We start from the raw sequence: 25003 nt of genomic DNA, 5'->3' as shown, positions 1-25003 counted from the left end.
TCAAGCACCATTAGTGTTCAGGGGACTCCTTAAAGGACTCTCAGTCTCAGTGGAGGACTCTTGAAATCAGTTTTCTCGAGTGTCAGGACAGCCAGCTGTTCTTTTCATAATCATAGAAATGGAAAGAATGTATTTTTAAAATTGTTGGTGTTTCTGTAAAACAACGTTTTCAAAATTATATTTTGCAAATAATCTTAATTCAAATTTGGAACAAAATGGTTTGTTCACTCGTGGAAGAGAAAAGCGCTACTTTCTATGGGTTTTTGGGTTTGGGGGGGCTTGTTTAAAAGCAAGAAGTAGGAAGCAGGGAAAAGCGAGGCTTGCAGAAACTATTTGCCTTCCTTTTTCCTTGTGTATCTTACATCTCTGCAGCCTCAGTCTGCCACACCTCTTCTGCTACAGGCAGCATGATTGATGTCGCAATTATTTTAGTCTATTGAAATCTACAAAAAGGTGACCAAATTAATGTGTAGGTTTTCCACTGGTTTTATGTTTGCAAAACCCTTTTTAAAAAACAGGATTTCTATGCTGACTGAAAAAAAGCCACAGCAATGTACGTTAGCAAGGCCATCATATATAAAACTTAAATACTTTGAAGTATTTCTTGACCCCCAGCTGTAAAGGTGCCAGTAAAAGGGAAATGAGTACCTGCTTTTCATGTGCAATCTCTAGTTGACAGCCTATTTTTTAATCTCATTTTGAATACCAATTCCAAAGTGGTGGAGGTTCATATTAGCCATTTTACTAAGTAGCATGCATTGGATCCACTGCTTAAATAGACAAGAAACAAATAAATTATTCACATCTGAACAGGGAAATTTTCTATTTCCTTCTCTTTTAAGAAATACCTTCTGCTACCTAACAGAGCAAAATTAACATAGATAAATCATGTCCCATGTGAATATGAGGGATATACAAGAGGTAAACCTGAAATATTTCTTAAAACCGCAAATTAAACCTTTTGGTTCATATTTTTAAAATTATTTTCCTCTAATACAATCTAGGTCAGCTTGTAAACAGGAAATACTGAATGAAAAATAAATGTTTCTGCATTTCTAATGAGAAATATGTTAATACCTTCAAAGGAACATATTGAAGAGATTTGAAAAGTTGGCTTTTTTAGCAATAACTCTTTAATGAATTCAGCTCAAAGTCACATAGCTTTGATCCTCTGAAATTTATCTTTTTTCACAAATTAACCATTGATAATTAAGAAGAGAAAAAGACTTTCTCAGCTCTGGATAAATCATCTGTCTGCATCACCTACAGTTAATTGACAGACTATGTTATTTGAAAACCTCATTTTAAAAGCTTCTTTGTCTTTCCTTCAGTGTTGTAGTTTCTGTATAATAATAGCAGTAGTTACCTTCTCCATCACAGCCATTTATTGTTTGGGAAATAAAAAATAAATTGTATGAATAGTATTCATAGATGCAAATGACATTGTGACAGGTCATCAGTAGATCTGAAAGGAAAGCAGATTCTTGATAAGCTATTGTAGTAATTCATTTTTCCTTGGAGGAATGAGGATTACAATGTGGAGTGTTACAATAAGTTTATAGTAGAGATTAAAGCTTTCAGAAATACGACAAGAACTATTATAAACCAACTGCATATCAAACCTAATTTATTTCAAGACATTAAGGATATAATCTTTCTGTGTGTATAGACTTTGCATTTCCAGTAGCATCCTGCAGATTGTGCAGCTAAGTAATTTTTCAGATGTAGATCATCCCAAGAATAATATTAAGAAAAGTAAGTTAGTAACTGTCAAACAGATTTAGTCATTCACTTTTACTTGTTGATGGGTGGCTAATAATCAGCCCTTCATTAACATTTCTACCACATTATTTGATTTCAGGAAACTGCGAAAAAGATCTGTGGTCTCAAAAAGAATTTTCTTCTCCATAATGCGTAGAAGGCTGCTATTAACGTCTCAAGTTCAGAAATTAACTGCCCAAATGTCTTTTATTTTAGACTTCCAGACAAACTGGAAATCATTTAATGTTCATGAAAAACAGTGATGACACCAGAAAAAACAACTTCAAGCTACAAGCTCTCATATGTTTCAGGAGAAAGAAGAAAGTTTATTCCTCAAACAAAATCATAGTTTCTTGAAACATATTCCTAAATAGATTTTTATTGTCCACCTGTTGAAAAATTTCAGTCAGGTCTGAGAGTGGTTTTGATGTTAGGAAACCAGAAATATTTGTGACTTTGCTGATACCTATAAATTCAATGCAATAAATGTAGTTAAGAGCACTTTTGTCTTCATGATTATGAAATGGCAGCTGAAAGCACTAGGAAATATTAATATTCCTGGAAAGAAGGTTATAAATTGCAAAAAATATGCTGCTGAAAAATATGGAGTGGCAGCATATAATCATTTAGTATTTATACATATCAGTTTCATTTTAAGTTCAAGGTAAAACCTTTTTAAGGCAACAGCACTTTCAAAAATCTGATTTCTAAATTTTATAGTTTATATTGTTTCTAAAGGGTTTGGAACCTCTTTTTCTGCTATCTTATAGCCATCAGAAGTTCACAAACCACCACCTGAAAAACAGTGATGTACATGATTAAATAATTCATGATACTTAGATTCTTCCTGGTACAAAGAACTGCAAAACCTTCTATTAACTTCTCCCTATAGAGTGTCAAAAAAGAAAAAAAAGAAAGAAAAAAAAAAAAACAGAAAATGGCTTAGCACTAACAGAAATACAGATATTTTTCTACTGCTCCTATCTGTATGCATCACATGCTTTTTTTATATAGGTAGCTGTTTTACTCTATCTGGACACCTGCTTTTAATAGTTCCATTTGTGTTACCAAATAACTGCTTTCCTTTTTTGTTCTCTTGGACTGTTTAGGTACAGATACATTTTCTTTCCTTCCACTCCTGAGTTTCAGTGACATGTAACAAACAGAAATATTTTACAGACATCATCTCAGCGCCTTACTGTGTGTGCAAATGTAGCATTTTGGTTTCAAAACTATAATCCATCACTATTCTGTACATTTAAAATATTCAGTTGTTGAATACACTAAAATTCTCTTGTTCCGTTGCTTGACAGACCTTTCATTTGGCTTTTCTGTAGCAAATTCTTTGTCAATCTACTCTTTCCTTTATATATCTAGTACCTCATTATATTTTTGGATGGATGTTACCTAACATTCAAAATACATTTTGTTGAAGAGGGAAATACAGTATTTGCTTCAAGCTACTCATTCTAGATATTTCTGTCATTAATACATTTCATCTTACAAAAAGGCTTTGTTCAGGTAAAGCGGAACTGTGTTCTGTCGTTATATTTTTGGGATATAAATGGATTAAATGATTTGTCACCCTCTTAATGGACCTATACAGTAAGTCTACAGCTGAACACAACTGGAATCCAAATTTTTGTTTCTTAGTTCAATACGACTTTCATCCAATCATCTTTCCTAGTCAGTCTGTGAGCTAGACTTCTATGAAATCTTTGCATTAGTACTTCCCTTTTAAGAGAAACCAGCACAGTACTGTGGGATCCTATATTTAAGATAGTATTATAGTTCGCATTAAGGGTGATGGAGGATCTCAGGTACACAGTAGAGAGAAATGTAAAGACTGACAGTAGAGGAACAGTAGTTGTTTTGAGGACAGATACCAAGACCCAATGATATGTGTCATAACACTATTATAACAGGGTTAAAGAGGTGAACAAGTATTTTGCAGAACAGAAAAAGCATGCAAAACCCCCATGATAATAGAGACATAACAGAACCTCTTTTCTTCTCTTCCTCATACATAATGCTGCTACACCTACTCCAAAATATAAATGAACCAGTGAAGGCAGAGTATTTCTAATCAGTTTTACATCATTGCTTAAAACATTTAAGTGTTTTGTTTTCCTGTTATTTAGTTGACATTTCTTACCAGACACTAAGCAGACTTTAGTTATTAACTTGTCTCTACAGAAACACTCATGGAAACGTGTGGATTCTTAAGTACCTATATTTTAGTATTAATATAGTTAAGTAAATTAGGTGCTAATGCTGGAAAGCATCACTAAGCAGGCGATCTTATATCAGTGTATGCCTAAATGTTGTCTTAAATAGGAATAGATTTAAACAGGTACTTAAATTTTTCTTTCTACAGATCATAAAGTGTAGTGCAAGAATCACACACATTTTTACTTCTATACCTCTCAAAATGCATTCATTTCTACATGCAGTGTGGGTTTTGGGGCTGGGTGGGTTTTGGTGCCTTGATTCAGTGCTTTTTTTTTTAGTGATTGCTTTTGTGTTTCAGACTTGAATCTCCTACTAGATCTTTGGTGATGGAAGCACCCAGGGGAGTGCAGGTCAATGCAGCTGCAGGAGACTTAAAGGCTACCTGTAGGAAAGAACTTCACTTACAGTCTACAGAAGGGGAGGTAAGTTCTGCCAGTGTTCTGTAGCTCTGCCAGGCGTAATGCAAGAAATGTGAGGACAATTTGTTCAGTAGCAAGGTAAACATCACAAGAAGAGTTCTCCATTTGCCTATGTTAAAGTAATATTGGTATAGCTTGCTCAATTATTAATTCTCATTTGCTTTTTGCAAATATTTGAATTACTAAGTTTTATTCACACTGAAAATGTTAGATGAAAATAGTGATGGTGGTAAAAAATTATTATGAATCTAACAAACTGAGAGACTTTTGGACTAATTTGGGTGAATACTTCATTAAACCATGAAGAGGTTTAATGAATTAAGGCCCAGTTAGAATTCAACTTGGTTAGGGATGTGAAAGATAACAGGAAGTGATTCTATAGGTACATTGCAAATAAAAGTTAGACTAGGAACAATGTGGGCCCTCTCTGGAAGCTGTCAGGAGAGCTGGCTACCCTGGATTTGGAGAAGCCTGAGGTACTTAATGACTTCTTTGCCTCAGCAAATGCTCTGACCACACCACCCAAGTCTTGGAAGGCAGACAGAGGGACTGTGAGAATGGAGACCTTAGGCCCACTGTAAGAGAGGATCTGGTTCGAGACCATCTTAAGAACCCGAACGTGCGATGATCAGGGGACAGGAGCACCTCCCGAATGAAGACAGGCTGAGAAACTTGCTGCTGTTCAGCCTGGAGAAGAGAAGGCTGCACAGAGACCTCATAGCAACCTTCCAGTATCTGAAGGGGGCCTATAGGGATGCTGGGGAGGGGCTCTTCATTAGGGACTGTAGGGATAGGACAAGGGGTAACGGGTTAAAACTTAAACAGGGGAATTTTAGATTGGATGTAAGGAAGAAGTTCTTTACTGTAAGGGTGGTGAGGCACTGGAATGGGTTGCCCAAGGAAGTTGTGAATGCTCCATCCCTGGCAGTGTTCAAGGCCGGGTTGGACAGAGCCTTGGGTGATATGACTTAGTGTAAGGTGTCCCTGTCCATGGCAGGGGGGTTGGAACTAGATGATCTTAAGGTCCTTTCCAACCCTAACTATTCTATGATTTGCTCTACATGTGTTCTGTTTCCTGAAACTGTTTACCATCTCTGTAAGAGAAACAGTTCTTCAATGATATGTTCTGTGTACTGTTTTGTCAGTGTCTTGTGTTAGTGGTCAGCTTGACATCAAAAGATTTTGTATAGATTCTGTATGTGTACACCTGTGCAAACTTATTAAAATAATTTTTAATTGGGTCACTGGTTTGGTTGGCAGTCCATGTATTGCAAAAACACATGAAAGATTTCTGATATGAGAGTCTTTCAGTCTTCAGTCCTTAAAATGACATAACATGAAAAAAAAAAGTCATGCAAAGGTATTAAAGGCTCTCAGATTTCTACTAGACTCTTTGGAGAAATGGATATATTTTCAAACTGTTGTAGGATTTGCCAGTTTACAGCATTTTTGGTAAAATTATTTTTATTTTAAATATCGAATTGGGAATAGAGCTCTTCAGAAATTTTTTGCATTTTCTGTTTGTAATTTTTAGTTTCTACCAAATGTTCCCAAATACTTTACAAGCTATTCAAATAAGCACAACAAACAAAACCCTCACTGCCATCTTCATCAGATAATCCCCTGCAGTACACACTCTTTGCATTACAATGCTGATGGAAACATTTTTGGCCAATACACTGAATCAAAGGCCTATTTTGCTAACATTTTTCTATTGATGTAAGTATGAATCCCGCATAATTAAAGCAGAATATTTTCCTAATTCAGAGCCTCTAATATTTATATACCACATGCCCCATCTTGTTTCTGAGTTTCTCCAAAAGCCAGCAGCTCTTCTCTCAATCTCTCCTGTTTAATTACCACCTCTCTAAATATGAAGTCTTTGTTACTGTTGCCTAAAGTTGCCAAGGTAACAATAAGGACAATATAATCCTCTTTGAATAGTAAATACTATCCTCTCTCACCCTTGTCCTTTCTGTGGGCATATTTATTGCAGGGACTACAGCTTGTTGTAACCTTTCCTGCTTCACATCCATAAATTCCTACCTGGCCCAGTCTACTATGTTTCCTGCATTTATTAACATAAATTTTCCACCTGCTATATATTTCTTTATTCTTTCCCTTCATGATATTGCTAGAGTCAAGTAATATTCAAATGAAAAAATTTAAAAGAAGAAAACGAAACCAACAGGAAGACTGCTACCTTTTCTCAATGCCCTCCCTAAAGCAACATTGCATCTATGTCTTGGTTAAGTGTCATCCATCTCTGTGGTGCTTTGTACAAATATTTAATCTGCAGATTCATCGGGCTTTTTTTGTTTATATCAACACTGTGAGTTTATTGCATGACTTCTAATTTTCTTAAGTAATTACTACAACTTATTTAAAAGATAGTTTTGGAAATAATATGCTGTAACCTCACTTGAACTTTGAAAACGGGAACCCAAGAGAAGTTATAATGACTACATATGTATTATTCAGAATTGAAAATCAGTTCAGTATTAAATGCTTTGTAGGAAAAAAATTGCCAGTGTGAAGCAGACTTTCCTGAAGTTCATATTAAAAATCACTATATTCCCATATGTGGCAAGTAAGACTTTGCACATATGTGATTTTGCACATTATACGTTAGATTGGTAGGTATCAGAAAACAAGCTACCGACCTTTCCCCACTCTTCCCAAAGGGCTGTTCTGTAAACATACATTCAACAATGTTCGAAGTGTCTAATTTACTCTTGGATACTTGCAATTCCAGGAAGATCTGTAAAGAGCTGTACTCTAAATCCACTGAAAAATTCCATCCTGAGATTAGACCAATGCATTTATAGCCCACTGTTTTATTTCTTACACTGAAGAGAGTCAGAGGAAAATGCAGAAACCCTGTGGAAGGCATATGATGAGCTTCCACAACATTACAGGTAGTGCAAAGCTACTGTGGCCACATTAGGGACTTCCAGGGCTAATTACAGCTTGGTGTGAGTAATGGGGGTAAACATCTGATGGATTAAATGTCTACATAACAAAATATCGATTGGTGTCCTTGCTTACAGTGCTAAAGATACACCACAAATTAGCAGACAGTGTAGAAAAAAGTGTAAAGTGTTTATCATTTTTAAGAAAGCACCTTCCAAACCAAAACAAAGTATCTAGGTCAGAACTAATCCTCATTTGGACCTAAAAATGTATGCTTTATCAGTCAGGTTTCTTGCAAGAATAAAGAATATTTGTTTTGTGAATTGGATCTATGAACTTTTTTTTGTCCTAGAAAAATACAGGGTTTTTTATATTATTCTCACACTGGTTGTAGTTAACTAAATTTAACTTTTCAATGTTTCTAATTTTATTCAAAAAAATCACAAATATGAGAATTACTATATAATATAATTATTGATCCCTTGTGACAGGAAATAGCTATGTATCACTTGCAATCAGCTATAACCATGTAGCAGAACATTATGAATTTACTGTGCATTAATATATGAAACATGAATTTTCCTTTTATTTTAGAATAATTTCAGAATACAAAGAAAATAAATGTGTTTATGAAATACTTTTCCTCTAGCCTTATTTCTCATGCAGTATAATCTCTAGCCTCCCACATCATAAACTAAATGCTTCTGCAAGCATTCTGAATTCTGCTGTTTTATACATTTTATTTACTACAGTATTATAATAATCCTTTTACCCCTATTACACATTATAATGTATGATCCCAGACCGAATACTGGGGGCTGTAATTTACTTAGATTCTGATGCCCTTTATAAAGCTCTTGAACTGTACTCTTGTGAGTCGAAGCATCAGCAGAATCCTTTGATTCAATTATAGCTTGGTATTTAATTGTGAACTATGTATTATTCTATAAATAAACCATAACCAATGGTTTAAAGCAGCAATCATTTACAAAGAAAATGAAATGTGAAGCTTCAGGCAGTAGCTTAATTTATTGGTCACGTAACAAGAAAAAGAACATTTCTTCTCTGGAAATTCAGCACAATGACTACTATTTGACAGCTGCTTCTTTCACATGTGAACATAATTCAGATGTACAGATCAATTTCAAATTCTGTAGGTACTAAATTTTGTTAGGCATAAAAACATGTTAGGATTTAACCTGAAACATTATATAACAAGCTTAAAGGATTTGCTTAGTTGATATTGTCCACTCATTCACCTAACAACTAATTTTAATGGTTTTGACAATACATCACTCTCTTAAGAAGAAGACTGCTAACTAGCCTCAGATCTTACAAGTCTTGTGCAGCTGCTATGTATTTTTGCAAGCAGCTTCTATGGAAGCTGGAGTCTACACTTGCATTGCATCCTGTTGACTATCAAAGTCCAAGTAAATCAAAAGGGGAAAAGTACACAGAAGCTTCTAATTTTTACAACTATATTCGTATTAGTCACCCTGTCTGACCTTTTTCCTATTTATGTCTTTATCCCCTTGTATTTCCTTGTCAAATTACATGCCTTCATAACACTGTTTGTAGACTGTATTTGGTTGTTTCCTGCATAATGAGCCTGATCTCTTGGTAAGGCCTATAGCTGTCACATTAAAAATGAGCAATAATCTTTAACAGACATTTTATTTAAAATCAGTGTAGCAGACAAGAAGCCTAGTTTATATTTACCATTTTAGCACAACACAGTTTATGAAGTGTGTACCCAAGATTATTTTGTAGAGGCAAACAAATGCATATAGTGCTAACATTTGTTCTATAATCCTATCTGGTCCTCCTTCTAAGTCCAGGAGGTGTCTTTAGCACAAAGATTAATACTTAATAAAACTGGAGTAATCTTCACTTGTAAGCCCAACCAGCAGCTCCTTTTTAGCTTTGGTTTTGGTGGGTTTTATGCTCTGAAATAGAAAAAAGAAAAAATAAAAAGAGGAATTTTTTAATTAGCTGAATAAACTGAAATGGAATTACCTTGTTCTGCAAGCTGCTTGCCATCACTATGGAGGAACGGCTGATCAAAGGCAACATTTGGTAGATTAGTTCAATTTGTCTGAATTATGCTTGTCTGAGACTAAACGTTTGCAAAAAAAAATTTGACACGCATGAAGTGAAAAAAGCAATGGCAGGCTCTAAAGCTCAGACACTAACTATTTATTCACTAAAAATTGTCTAACCAATGTGTGCTGCATTTTGTTTTCATAGTCTTTTTTCATGGTATTAACCAGTTGACTTGTCACTGTTGTCTGGGAGGAAGGGGAAGGGATTAGTGGGAATGAAGTGGAATTTTTATATATTTTTTTAATTATTGCTTTCAAAAATTCAATTAAGATGTTTTGACATGTATTTAAAATTATTATAATACTATGTCACTTTTTAACAAAACATTTCCTTTTCACTTAAAACTCTTATTAATGTGTGAGTTAATTTGCAGCAAAATACACTTTAGTGTAGAAGTCTGCAACAAAATACAGTGTTCCCAAACTATAAAAGCAGTGTTTTAACATCAGCCATCTTTGAACTGTTCATGGGCAAATTTTGAAGAGCTTTTTGACACCATAAACCATTTTATTTTAAGGTTAAAAAGAACTGACAATAAATAATTTATAATGTTAATATATTTCCATTAACATCATATTTTAATCTAGTTCTGATTTCAAGTGTAATTAATTAATTTTTGTATTCAGTAGATTAAGTACAAATATTCCAAATGCATTTCCCTTTCTGCATTGGTTACATAAACCAAAAAGATTTCGCATCTGTCCTTTGATAGAATGAATTTGCAAAGACTTCTAATATAATGGAGAATTTGCTTCTAGAAATTTTTGTGTACAAGACTACCACTGGCATTCAATAAGCATCGGAGCTTGTAAGCTTCTACTGGTCAACATCCACAGCACCCCCAGTTTGATCTTCCCTGAAAATGCTGTCATTAACAGAAAGAATAAACACACCAGAAAGTTTTTGCTTCAGTAGCCACCAATCTAAATTGCACTGGGGTTATAACTCAGAATTTACAATATATGCTTATACTTATTTAACATGAATTTCAAAAAATGTGTACTTAAAATGAATCATGACTTTCATGAACACCACTTTGGGACAGAAGAGTCAAAAAATTTCTGCATATGAAAATTACATAGTTGAGTCTAATGACCAAATCTATATAATCCTTTTTGTATGTATGCTTCTGATAGCATCTGCAAAAGAGCAAAAAGACTGGCCAAAATCTTGTGTTGTTATAATTCAGGTTACTTCAGAAGACCATAAGGAAATTCAAAAGGTTTATTTAGTGAGATGTCATTGCACTGTCTTCTCACCAACCTTTTAACTGTCCTTCTTTTCTTTGACATTTTTTTCGAGTTTTCTGCCATTTCTTAACTACAGCAGCCCTGAAGGATGCCTTTGCAGCTCTGTAGAATTACCTGTCTAATCAAACTGTACATAATACAGAAAATTCTTCAATATTTATAACTCCTAACTTTTCTGTTTGGCTTTATTAGCTTAGCCTGTTATCTCCTCTCTTGAGAAGACTTAGTCAAGGACCTAGTGGAGAACTTTTATATATGGCAGGTTTGTATCTTTGTATGAAATGGCTTGTAGGAATATTTAATCTTTTACCCCATGACTATATCTTTCTCACTGAAAGTTGTTGGTTTGTAGATAATCTATATTTTGGTTTATCTTCCTCTCACTGTGCATGTTAACACAGTCTGTTGAACAGATGACTTGCAGATCTCTGTTAGCAAAAATGTGTGTAAAACGTAAATTCTTTTTATTCCTATCACATGCCCTACAAGTTGAATCAGTTTGCTACTTTAGTTAGTCAGAAATCATTTCTACTTTCAACTATTATAGTACTAATTTATTTTTCTCAGCACTAAGATGCACAAGGCAAAGTACTGATCTAAACCCTAAGTATTTTGAGGGAATGATGCTGCTCAGTGCTCTGCTCTCAAATAGCATTTCTGAGTAGAAATGCTGCCTTATCCATTTTGTAAGCTGTCAGTCAGTCTCCTACAATGTCTCAAGAATGGATAAAAGTTGTGGGTTTATTCTTGCCTATTTATCTTCTGAGGTATGAGATTTTCAGAAAGTGCATGACTGTCTCATGGCCTTGATGAATATGATAATGGCTTATCTTGAACCTTTCACCACACAAAAGGTGAGAGAAAGACTGGGTGTAATAGGAACTTCCAGTAACTCCTGTCATCTAGCAACAGTGTTCCCTGGGAACATAATACTGTTCAGTTTTTGTCTTGTCATTTCTTCCTTTCTCTTTAAACATGACTTTCCAGGCATGAATTTCAGGTTTAGCAGATTGTAGGAGGGGAGAAGGTATACTTTCAAACATTGACTATGTTCCTCTGAAATTCCTTACATATTAAGGCTATCTTGATAATGTGTTAGACACCTGCTTAAGTAATAGATAGCAATGTTGCATCTCTAAATTTAGTCTTTATTTATAGCCTTGACAGCCTATGTACAGAGTAGATTTTAATGCTGTCTTTAAGCTATCTTTATCAATCCTCTTCATCTCAGGCTTCCCCAGGGATTTATAGGAGTCTATTTAATTTGCTCAGCCTTCCCAATTCTGCAAAGGCATACATAGAGCTTGTTAGACTTATCACAGCAAATACACCTTCACAAGAAACCACTTAAATTTTTCTCAGGACACTATACCCTGGTATACACACTGCCCACCAGATATTCCGAGATGTATGCTGGGACAGGACCTTTTAGCAACCGTTCAGGATGATGACACCAGAAAAACCTGGATTGAGTTACATCACAGCATGACATTTGAAAGCACCAGTTGCAAACCATGCACAGCTGCGCTTATAAAGATCATTTAATTTAATGAGCAAAATAACTGAGCTACATTGTATTGTAATGCACTCTGGAGTAAGGTCACTGGATTAGAGTGTTAGAGCACTACACTACAGAACATCTGCAATGAGGGGCTGCAGAAGTGCAGGTGTCCTGATGTAAACAACCGTAAAAATATTGAGCTCCTAAAAAGAAAAGATAATAAAGAGATTTTAATCTAGACTGATCTCTGACACATATTCCCTCTTATTTTTTGAGCTAATTCTTGCTTGAATCAAGACATGTCTTGTAGAACTCATTCAATTTTTGATTTACAGATTTCTCATGATCCTTCCCAATCACCTCTGTAGCTAAGCTGTTAAAATGGCCCTTCACACACTCTGTCAAAACTACAAGTAATCTTATGTCATTTTTGGATTTTCTTACATGTAGATAGTGTACACTGAAGAGCCTTTTATTGTCACATATATAATATTCTAATATCTACTGCTTCCATTTTTTTAAACAAAAGTATAAATGTAGTCTTTTCTTCTTGGATGCTATATCAGGACTTTAAAATCAGTATTGAAAGTCCCAAAGGCTATTCGGAATTTTTTTTAGATCTATTTGTTAAAAGTTATTAGGAGCTGCTGATTAAAAGTATATGACATTACTGGCTCCTATTAAATATCCTGATGAGTAACTGTCAAAATTGAAAATATTTTATCACAGTCATGTTCTGACATCAACACTTGATCTTTCTCCAAGTACAGAACTATGCCGGCAACTATTCATTAAAAAAGATAGACTTACATAGAACTTACACATTTGAATGCCACTGGATTTTATGCAAAGTTATTGATAACTCCACCATTGCTACATTAATAGTGGACTTGTTAACATTTCTTTTATTCTTGATCTGAGAAGTGAAAGAACACTTTTTATTACTCATCACTGCACTGATTTGACAATTTTGTCCTGTTTCCTTCCATTTTACCAATTTCTAGCTTCTAGTTTGCTATAAAATTCTTTTTTTCCCCACATCTTATTTTATTTTCTTGTTATGCTTGCTATAGTTACTTCCACATTTATTCCAGCTGAACTGAATATTTTACATGCATAATCTTCTATTTCGGTTAATATTCTAGCAGAATATTATTAAATTGTTCCCAACACCATCTGCATTTCTTCCATCTAAATTATTCCTAAAGAGGTTTTGACTCCTAATTATTTCAGGTCTATGATACTGGAGTTATAAAGCAGCAATGTGTGTATGCATGTGTAAATGAATCTTTCCTTTGTCATATAAATTACAGAAAAAAAAGATAATTTGCTGTATTTCAGTTTTGTAATAAATTTCTCTATCAGTCAGGATGTGAATTAAACTGGCAGTGTACCATGAAGCTGTCACCTGTGCCTCTGAGATTTTCCCTTTGCGTCCCTTTAGTGTAAATTTCCACCTATTACAGTGTTTTACTCTGGAGCTGGAGAACTCACAGTGATGGGGGGTGTTGTATTGTTTGGAACTGCTTTAAGCCTGTATCTCCTTTGATGATCCTGGTCATGTACAATGCTTATGCTGTGAATGGTAACATGACAGTGCATCAATCCTTGTACGGGAGTTTTTTCAGCAGCTTTAATTTTTTTCCCAGCCTGCTCTTTTAGTTCTATCCAGCAGGAGCTGAGTTGTGCTTCTGTGCTGCTTTTCTGCCACACACTGATGATTTTATCATAAAATAATACTTGTCTCGTGTAGAAAAATGCAGTACTTGCCACATCTCCACAGGTTCTTTACATGTGCTGCCAACACTGTGATAAAATGGTGTCAAGCTGGCTTTCTTGATTTTCAATACCTTATGAAATAATACTAGCAAGTATTTAAGGAACTCACCTTTTCCTAAGCTTCACACGGTTATCTGCAGGGCTTAAAGCCATTTTGATTTGTTACCTGTCTGCTAGAAGTTTCTAGTCTGCACCTGAGGTAATAAATGTCTTACTTTGTCTCTTGTTTACTCCTTCCATAAATAAAAAATAAATTCTAAGCAGCTGGAGACTCATGGGTTTGTGCCAGCGAAAGACATGAAGGTTTCCTGATTTAGTTACAAATTTCATAGCATTGTTTATTTAACACCTCAAAAATGTAGCATAGTGTAAATATTGCAGAACTCAATACAGATTCGTGAACATTACCAGTATGTACAGTTTCATATTGACTTATTTCCAAAGGAAGGAGATTAAAAAAAACCCACCCAATATTTTTAATCATATTCAATGTTCAGAAACAAATGTGAATAGATTGGTGCCCTTCTTAATAAGACTTCAACCTGAAATATTTTCTCCTCTTAATTTAGGTAAAATGAGCTCTTTATTTTGTGCATATGACTCTGTACCCTTACTTAATTATTCTCTGGGTGTGGCTGTTGTTAAACCCCTACACTTTAGCGCAGTTCAGCATATATTTCCAGCTGCTTACAGGAGCACACTGGGGAATGTGCTTTCATATCACTTCACACTTACTAAAATACAAATTCTTCTAGAGCAAGGATATGCTATTGCCATGAATGAATAAATTGTAATCTTAAAATGTACAAATGAAAATTCAACCTGAGCAAGAGGGGGATGTTTTTACAAGAGTGTGTAGTGACAGCACAAGGCGTAACAGCTTCAGATTGAAAGAGGGTAGATTTAGATTAGATATTAGGAAAAAAATACTCATCATGGGGGTGGTGAGATACTGGAACAGATTGCTCAGAAAAAGTTGTGGCAGTCCCATCCCTGGATGGGGCTTTGAGCAACCAGGTCTAATGGAAAGTGTGCCTGTCCATGGGTTTGGAACTAGATGATCTTTAATGCCTCTTCTAATCCAGACCATTCTATGATTCTATGAAGAATATTGTCATAACGTTTTTGTATGATGCTTCTTGTATCTGAATAAATTATTGGGTGAAGCAATTGCATGTACTTTAGTAATGCGTAGTAGTGGGTATACAACTGCACAGAGCTGAAAAATCAGAAATGTTGACAGCTGTTTATTTCTAAAAATATTTTTGCTAATATTTGTAATAATCTTTCTAATGCTTCTAGTAAAATATTTCTATGGGACTTTAAAATGCCATAGTGCTAAAAAAAATAAAAATGTACTTTCTTACTTTTTCCCTCCTCTTGTAGATATTTTTAAACGCAGATACAATTCGCCTGGGAAATCTACCAGTGGGGTCGTTTTCTTCCTCCTCCTCCTCACCCAGCTCTTCAGCTCCTCGCCAGACTATCTATGAGCTGTGCGTCTGTCCCAATGGTAAACTTTACCTGTCCCCAGCAGGAGCAAGCTCCACATGTCAATCCAGTAGCAACATCTGCTTGTGGAGCTAGAATGACTCCAATTTATCCTCACACCAGAATAGCCTTTTGTTACTATCCCTCTGCTTCACAGTTCTGCTCGGTTTCCCTTGTGACAAGTTTGACGCTTCAAACGGCCTGCAGAGCAACTTCTTCCAGTGTAAGCAGGAATGCAGCGCTGCCTTCTCTTGTGGTTTGTGTTGCCACTCAACATAGAGATGGGAGTGAGATATTCAGAAATCAATGTATTCCTCATCAGGAAACCTGGGACATAATATCACCTTTTTTCCAAAAGGGAGAATAACACAGGTGCCTTTGCTACATGAAGTGAAGCACATAATAGTTTTAGATTTTTGCAGGACCTGGATATGAACTGCACATATATATATATATATATATATACACTACATAAACAAATTTGCCCAGAATCTGATGGTGAGATGAATTGGTTCCCCCTGTATGATAACTTTACTGTCTGAAAGCACAATTTTCCATTCATCTTTTTGGATGTAAACTTTTATCCCTGAATTTTAAAATTTTAAAGCATTGTGTGATGCTTGCTTTACTAAACAATTAAATTCAGTAAATGGTTTTTAACACAAAAAGAGACAGAATCCCTCCCTGAGTTTGCTTTCTTTAAAAGTGTGTTCTTATTCTTTGTCTAGGGTTTCGTCACTAGGTAAATTTGGGAAGTGTTCAGCAATATTACCTTTCAAAGTTAAAAAGGCATCTGCTCTTTTTTGTCAGATCTGAATGGCCTTATATAGTATTTGTGTTGGCTACTGCATGTGAAGTGATTGCTTTAAGTAGAGCATACAGGTTCTGGAAAAGAACAACAGGGCAAAGACAGAAATACTGATGGTATGTTTGTTGAACAGTGTATTATTCTTCACAAGGTATTTATAATTGGCAAATGCAAAACCAAGAGAAAAATATTCAAAGGAACATCTTGTCTATTTTCTAGCTACACCTAACTGCTGCCATTTGAACACAGTACAAACCTCAGTATTAATGTGATGTGTAATGCTGAGAAGCAGTACACTAACAACTGGTATGACATTCGCATTTATTATTCTCTTTTGTTTACCATCTGCTGCTAAGGTTTTCAAAGAAACAGTAATATATATAAAAACACGCATTAAATGACATTCAGTATTAAAAAGTACATTGATATTGCATTAACTTTATCAGGTCTGTGTTTAAATTATGCAGCCCCACTTGCACTCAGATCTCACTACTGGCTTTCTTCTTTGGCATATGGGATTTCTTTCTTGTATCGATGTTCATACTTGTTTGGCTTAGTTGGTAATTGAAATTTTATAAAAAATGCTTTGGTATGCTGCTAGGAAATTTATCATAACATTGATTAACAAGAGTATCTTGAAACTTGCAGAACCCAGGAATGTAAAACAGTATAAAAATGTTTGCTATTGTGGAAGATGGCTTGATTACATGAGGTAAGTGTGCTTTCTAATTCTGTCCTTCAAATTATATCACCTATCATGAAACTTTAGAGGCCTCAGATTGTAAGACCACCAACGCAATGATGACTTTTGCAAGGTAACTCTAAAGTCAGGGCAGACAGTGTAAGGTGGGTATTTCTACACATGGGTTTTTTTGGTTGTTTGTCTTAGAGAAAAATACGAAAATGAGCAAACTAATACTGTGATTACCTTTGCATTTCATTACCACCTAATAAGGTTGATTTTGGTTTCACTTCAGGTGAAATTCACTCCTATGCAGAGGTCCAGCACAAGACATGTCCATGGCTTGACTGGTGCTTCCCTTTCCATTGGCCCTCTTCAGAGGTGTGAATTTCCCCCATAGCAAGAATTCTGCACTTGCTGTTTCTACCAGTTAAATGAAGATTTCTAATTTGTTATTTTATCTCTTTAAAATAAGGCTGTTAACAGCTGATTTGTTATTTCATTGAGAATTTTATTCTACTTGGAAAGAAAATATATTAGAAAATATATTAAAATCCTGAAGATTTTTAGTAGGAGGGACAGAAAGAGATACATATGACAAAGAAGTTGATAATAAAACATTAGAAAGTGTAGCTGTACAATACGCCCTTAAAACTGTAGGGAAACAGATGTCTTTTTCTAATGCACACAAAGAATAGAATATGTGGACAAATAGTATTCAGGAGGAAAGTATATAGATCTATATGAGGACACATCTATATGTATTCGTTTCTGTGCACACCAGCATACACCGGCAGCCTAAATGATTAGCAGATTATAGTGACTAATATATTTGGTGAATAAATTATGGCTTCTTACAAATTGCACACAGTAGACTAGGATGTGTTTCTCTCCTCAAATAAACCCACAGGATGGCTTGCTGATACTTTGTCAATTTTCCACTGAGAGTTTCTTATTTGTTTGCTCCTTACCTTGTGCGATTACTCACCTGTAATACATATGAAAAAGGTTTTTGCCCTCTGAATTAAAAGACCCAACCTTTACAAATTTTACACAAACTTAGGCAGGTAGGAGAAAATATCTTTTGTTACTAGATTAATTTTAAAAGAAAGGCTGGAATAATTTACCACTTTGCATGAAGAAAAGTAAGGGCAAAGGTGCAGGTGGCACAGTGGACTCAACAAAACCAAGCCAGTAAATCCCACATAGCTCTGCACCATCAGGATTTTCTTGCTTGGAGTCCCTTCATTCTAAGGTAGAGAGTATTTGAGAGCTTCAGCAACCCATGAAATAGCATAATGAGTTCTCATAATGTCTTAATATTCTGATGAATATCATAATATTGATGTTTTACTTTAAATCCACTGCAAACTGTAAGAAAGGGAAAATCTCAGGTTTTATTTTAAAGAATATTTCTAGCCCACATGATTTCAGAGAGTATTGGAAAAGTTATTTCAATGCATTTAGAGAACTAAAAAAATTGAAGCGCTAATAATCTGTAAGCAGCATCATTCCTGAGTGGAAGGAGAAACAGACCCAGTGGTTTTGAATGTTTGGAGCTGGCAATAGTGAAAACCTCAATAGCCAAGTTCTACTTACAGTATGCCCCCAAAATATGACAAAATATGACATAATTCTACAATCTCATTTCAGATGGAAGGAAACTAGAAGATCTTAATGTAAATATATTTAAAAATGGAGCCATTAGCTGTGCTATTTCAGTGATCGTTTTATAATGACGAGGTAATTTTTTTACAAAGCCACAAGATATTTTCAGATTCTTTTTGTCACCTTCATCATACATTCTTGGCCCTGTCTCCAAATTACTTCAGCCTTTGTTGGCTATTTATATTTGACAGGTTATGATTAAGCCCCAATGAATGCTTCTCTAGGTAGAGTGTTTATCTGAATGAATATTTTGATTGTGTATTTTAGAAAAGAGATGTCACTTATTCTGGTTAAGGCAGGAGTTTCCCACTAAGAAATCACTCTGTTGTGACAATTGTAGGGAAAAAAATCAAGATCTTAGGATATTCTTAAGCACTAATGTTAGTGCGATTAAAAAAAAGAAAAGGCATCTAAAATATTCCTCTGAGGTTTTTTATAGTATATGAATACAGTATCAAATAAAGCTCCTTTTTGTACTAGAATGTTTGTATGGAAACCTCTAAGATGGTATTGCAGCTGTTTAACTTCTTCAGCGCTGTCCTTATAACAACAGTGAAATATATGGAAAGACCTTATTAGCTACATGTATTTGATACAGTAGATTTATCTTCTGTAAAAACATCTGTGTCATAATATTATAGGATACTGTCTCTTTCTTGTTAAAAAAAAAATAAAAAAATAAAAAAATAAAAGCATCAGCCAACCTCTGAGCACTGTTAGCTGTATGGTTTTGTATTGCAGTTCATTCATTAAATGATAAGACCAAAGACTGACACTTCTAACACTATAACACTGTTGCTTCTACTAATTCTGTTGGAATGAAGAAATGACAAGTTGTAATTACAACATGAAATTGTAACATAGTTTAGATTTGTGCAGCATTTTGAGCTGTAGATTGTTCACTTTTTTCCAGGATTTTAATTTTTTTCAGGTGGTGCAATTACATTACTTTTCATGCATACAAGTATCTTCAGTGTTCCTAAGGAAATGAAAGAGTATGTATTCCAAAACAAGCCAAGATATTGCTTGTTTCAATTGAAGTTATACTGTTTCTCTTGCAAAACAGTGGCTTGACTGGATAACAGAATTCACTTCAAACCATTCTAGATGCAGAGGGCTAGTAGGTCCGGACTGAAGATACAGCCATAAATATCTAGAAGGATGTAATGAAGGATGTTCTAAGATATTCAGTGGCTAACACCATGGGGGCTTTTTTATGTTCGGGGATTTTTGGTTTGGATTCTAAATCGTCTAAATAAAAATAAAAAGTAAAAAAAAAATCTAAAAAACACAAAACACCATAAACATTATTAATTGTTATCAGTTGATTCACTGTAATGCACATGTAAGTTCAATCAGAGATTGAGTGTTATATTGTTTCAATCAGTACTCAGTAAAGGTCTGCTAACTGTTTTTGTTTTGTAACCTCCATGTTAATGATTTTCTTGTGTATATAGATATACAAAAAAGATGGGAACTATTTTCTTACACATACTATGCAATATGTTTGTAAAACTGCAATATTACCAAAATTACAAAAGCTGTGCTTTTGTACTGTCTTGCTTTATGTAAAAAAAACTCTTTTTTCTATTTAATGAACTGTCTTATAATTGTAGGTAATGTTAATCAAAAGTAGTATACTGGAACTTTCAGATTTCTTATTTCATTTTCTTTGTATTTTTCATTTTATAAAAATAATAGCAAGGTTTTGGAAGTTGGAAATTGCTTTTTCTTGGAAAGCTAAAGCTTTTACAGCATGTAATTAACACAATCAGTTTGAAATCTTTTCTGTACTTTCATTTGGTCTTAGCATTTTTATCTGATGCTACTATATAACCATAAATAAATGTGATACATACAATAGGAAACATATCAGAACCCATTTCAAGAGTAATTAAGGGTGGAATCTTCTAACGGTGAGAGGAAGATGTAGGATACCTGATAAGAAATTTTTAGGTTTTCTGTATATTTTTGTTTGATAGATTTTTTTGTTAGTGTGATTGATTTCCTTACTTCGGTCTACATTTGCCATATGGAAACAGCTTTAATTTGTTTTTCTTTTTGTTGTCCTCACATACAGTATACCAGCATTCTATTTCAAAAATGTTTTTGAAAACAACATACACTGCATTTGAATGCAATACCTATATTTAGAATATCCAATTTAAAAAAAAGTAAGTTTATTTCTACATCAGCATCAGTAAAGTTAAAATTGCAGTGCTGCATCTCATCTACTGTAAAAGCTTATTACACTACTCAAGTTCCTTTGTACCTTGCCAGAATAAGCTAAACTGTCTATGTTTAAACTGCACCAATATACAACCCGCTTGACAGAGTCATGTAAAAAGTCTTGCAGGGATGCCATCAATGTAAACAAATCTTGTCTATGTTTGAATTGGGTAGCGTTAGTTCTGCTAACAGCATAGCCTTGCACAGAACTCTGTCAAAATACAAGTAAGCATTTGGGTGTGTTTTTTTTGCACTGAGCTCCTTGATGCCATGCTACAATTTCAGCAATATCCACAGTAGCCAGACAGCAGCTAGCTGCATAATGTCAAAAAGAATTGTAATTTCTCTACAAAAGCAACAGTTTTATAGAACTATCAGTAATGTAGGTCCTGCTAAGTCTCAAGTGACTAAAACACAGTAGCTAATAGAGTGAAAAATTTACTCTTGTCCATTTTATTCAATCTTGGTCTAGTCCAGTCTAGGAAAACCTCATGACAGTAAAAGATAAATAGAAGGTGTAGTGAAAAAAGTCCACCATAAACATTGTGTTGATTCAGTACAGTCCATACTGAGACTAGAATTTAATACAAACTCTCTGTGTAATATGGGGGTCTCCTCTGAAACTTCTAACTGACCTTCGGATTATGTTGTTTGAATTCGAAAGTATTATTTGGTCTCTTGTATGCTCTTATACAGGTCAGGACCAGGAAAAGTTTCAGGAGAGCCAAGGTAAAAGCATATATTGTATGTCTTGCCTGATTACAGTCGATTAACCACAATTAAGCTTAGCCTACTTACCTAAAAAAAAATTGGTTGAAATTATAAATTTTCCTTTAGTTTGGGGAAAATTTTAATCTTTAAGGGCAGTTGACCTTTCCAAGGAGTAACCAGCTCTTCCAGTGTTTCAAATAATGATATGTTAAAGCACTGAGAGTAATTTATATTAAAAAAACTTGTCCTTTGTCTTAATCAAGTTCATTTAATGCATGACTTGATCTGAGAAGTAAAGGTGCCTTTTAATCACATGTATACCTCCTTGTTTGTGAGACCTGTGAGGAAGCTCAGCTTCCAGCATCATGTAAAACACAGTGAAGAATGGACTCTGGCATTAGAGGGATGTTCCTTGAGGCAAGATATTTTGTTTTCTGTGCTTTATGGTATTTTGGGAGCTTGAATACGTCATTCTTCACCACTGAGAGATCTTCATTCTAGCACAATAACCTATTTCTATGTATATTTTTTTCAGAATTACTCAAAAAATCCCCATCGTTTTATGTGTACTCGGTTTTCTTATCCCAAACACTACAGCAGTAAGTGAAAGTAAAATCCTCTCCCTCAAATCCTACCCACTTTTACCTCTTCAGCAGGTTTTCAGTTGCCCCTCATATCCTCATTTTTTCCCAAATCACAAAAGAATAGACAATGGAAAGAATTTAGCTATCTCTTTATTAGGCTCCTTCGCATGTAACTGGAATGATATAAAAGGGGAAGTTCCTACCAAAGAAGAAGATTATTTGTTTTGTTAAAACAAAATTTATATGAGAAGGAAAACACAGGCAAATACTGATTTTAGTCTGACTTGCTAGAATGAGCAGTAAAAGTTTTTGGACTATAAAATTTTTAATAATTTTTAATTTCTTATAAGCTTCATTATTCAGTGAATGCATTTAAAATATCTTAAAATAAATATGCAAACTATTCTATCAATTTTATTTTTTTTAAATAGAAAATAACCACTGAGCTTGTTATTTGTCCTCTACTGGTGTATTTATTTGTTTTACAAATTTAAGAGGAAAAAAATACCTAAAATGTTAACTATTATAAATCTCACTATTAAAAAACCGTACCAATAACAAAATATTGTTTCCATAGCTCATGGGTGACATTCATCCTAGGTAAATTAAGAATCTGATTTCTTTTACAATGGCATGCCTTTCTGTTATTTGTGTGATTGTTGGGTGATTGGGATTCTCAGATGATAAAGGAAATAAAGTATCTTTGCAGCAACAGAAGAAGCAACTGTGATAGTATCTCCCACACTACAGTGAAACTGAACAAAAGGGCATGCACTCATGTAGAGAGGCTCTCCTACAGTAGTTTGATGTGAAGACAACAGTCAGGATGCTTTCCAGCTCCATGCTCCCCAGGGTGAATAAGACATGGCATTACGATAACCTTGGACAGACAGAAAGGCCGTGTTTTTTTCAGTCTGCACAGGAATGGGTAGGACAGTGGTGCACAGGCAGTAAATCCAAATCAGCCATGTGGCAACAGTGCACAATAGAAATATAGTTGAAAGCTGGATTTTATTTTTTTTTTTTTCCTAAGTGCAAAACAGTCACTAGTTTTCTCCCTAGACCTAATAGCCACTCAAAGAAATGGATAGAAAGTCGGGTAGAGATTAATCATTTTTGTGTCTTTATATCCAAGGAACTTTCTTTTTCCTTGCTTTTCCTGATTCTTGTTAAAAACACCATTGTAAAGGAGAAAAGCAGTAATCTAGGAATAAATTTTTCACTTCTTAAAATGAAGGTGACCCTGAGCTCTCTGTCTACACGTGTATCTATGACAGAAAGAGCTGAAAACAGGGCAGTATGCTAGGGTGATTTCAAACACTGGTAAAAACAACAGGAAACACTGACAAATTCTATGTCTTTCATTAGGCTTTAAGTGTTCATTAAAAGTTTGTGCAAAAAACCCATGGTATGGTCCATGACTTTTTAAACTGTTTTTCTAAAATGCATCATTAGCAGTATAATTTTCCCTTTGAAAATTGTTCCTACTTCTAACTACATGTACCACTTTGACTCCCACACAAGGAGAGCTCTAAATGATTGCGTAATCTTCACTCATTTGTCAAAACCAAATTAACAAATTGCAAAATGTCCAAAATGAGTCATAAAAGAAAATGGTTAAAAAAAAAAAAAAGAAATGTACTGCCAGTGCCTTTTCATATTTTGGCTGTATTATCCTCACAGGGGGCGAGCTGCGCTGCTTCTGGAAGCAATAAATTTGATATTTTTGACCTTCCCAGTCACTTCTAAGAGATTCTGCTGACCATGCTGCTTCCCGTCCCTCCTCCACAGGGGACTTAAATTAAGGACATGGAGCCTCACCACTGGGGCTTAGGCTTAGTTTTTGTTGAGCAGCCTACCTTTAGACTTACTGTAATCTCGATTCTTAAGTGTAAAGGGGAGAGAAAAATCAGATCACAGCTACTAAAGCTGACATTACTTATTGCTGCAAGGAGTGGGTTACCATTCAAGGTAATCGTTACTGCTATGGTGGATTGAAATGGAGAGAAAGGGAGCATACAACCAAAACATTAAATAGAGAATGCGCATGGAGAGAGAATAAAGGCATGGGAAAAAAGGAAACAGAGAGTGGTATTAGAAGAGATTTACAGTTTAAAGGAGAAGAGAATAATTTTGTGTAAAAATTTCTCTACAACTCTCTGGCTTTGTCATATATATTATGCCCAAAGTTCGGGAAGTATAGGAAAAGCTTCAGGATATAGTTGATTCAGAAATCATTTCCAAGATAAGAAATGTACAGTTCATAAGAAATATAGTACAGATAATATGAGAAAACTCTGTTGCTACTCTGTCCATGATGAGAGGCACAGCTGTGGAACCTTTAGGCTATAGAAGCTGCATGGAAGACAGAAAGGACAATCCTGAAAGAATAAGGGAGTCACTGAGGCTTACATCAGTCTAAAGCAGTATAAATTAAAAAATGCTAGAACAAGAGGTACAAAATGGAGTACAGTCTATAGGATAGTCTATAGGTTGGTGGGTTTTTTTGTTTTGAGGGTATTTGTTGTTTTTTTGTTTTGTTTTGTTTTTTAACCAAGAGTCTAGACTGTAAGGTACTTTCTTATTTCTCTTCCTCTCCCCTTATCCATCTTCCATCCCCACATCCTCCCTATCCCCCCAGCGTGCTGGAGCAAGACTGACTTCTACTGTGATTCATTCCACAGCACTGAAGAAAAGTATATACATATAAAAAAATTTATAAGAGAACAGGCCTGCTTAGAAGAATTTCAGAAAAAAAATCAGATTTCTTATGTTATGAAAGGTAGATACATTTATGTCTACCCACATCACATTTCACAGTTTTAGAGCCAGGACGACGCGTCTTCTTATATCACCTTATATAGAAATAGTT

At 34.8% G+C, this 25003-nt stretch overlaps 1 protein-coding gene across 3 annotated transcripts in view; it reads left to right on the top strand.

Annotated features, from left to right (window-relative positions):
• The window catches only part of SGCZ (sarcoglycan zeta), a 441993-nt gene extending 422676 nt beyond the window's left edge, over positions 1-19317 (top strand). The window contains exons 7-10 of one of the 3 annotated variants that reach the window (XM_061473161.1): positions 4292-4415; positions 15345-15471; positions 15607-15672; positions 16906-19317. In XM_061473161.1, the coding sequence (XP_061329145.1) occupies positions 4292-4415; positions 15345-15471; positions 15607-15672; positions 16906-16907 (319 nt within the window). In that variant the 3' untranslated portion in view covers positions 16908-19317. Of the gene's footprint in view, positions 1-4291; positions 4416-15344 lie in introns of all 3 variants that reach the window. The other 2 variants (XM_061473145.1, XM_061473153.1) reach the window with 2 other exon arrangements.
• Positions 19318-25003: the final 5686 nt, after the last annotated feature.

The sequence above is a fragment of the Pezoporus flaviventris genome, unplaced genomic scaffold, assembly GCF_033815535.1.
Source record: "Pezoporus flaviventris isolate CSIRO_AGI_PZ_B2104156 unplaced genomic scaffold, CSIRO_AGI_Pfla_v1 ptg000002l, whole genome shotgun sequence".
Taxonomy (NCBI): Eukaryota; Metazoa; Chordata; class Aves; order Psittaciformes; family Psittacidae; genus Pezoporus; species Pezoporus flaviventris.
This window is presented reverse-complemented; position numbering and strand designations above follow the sequence as displayed.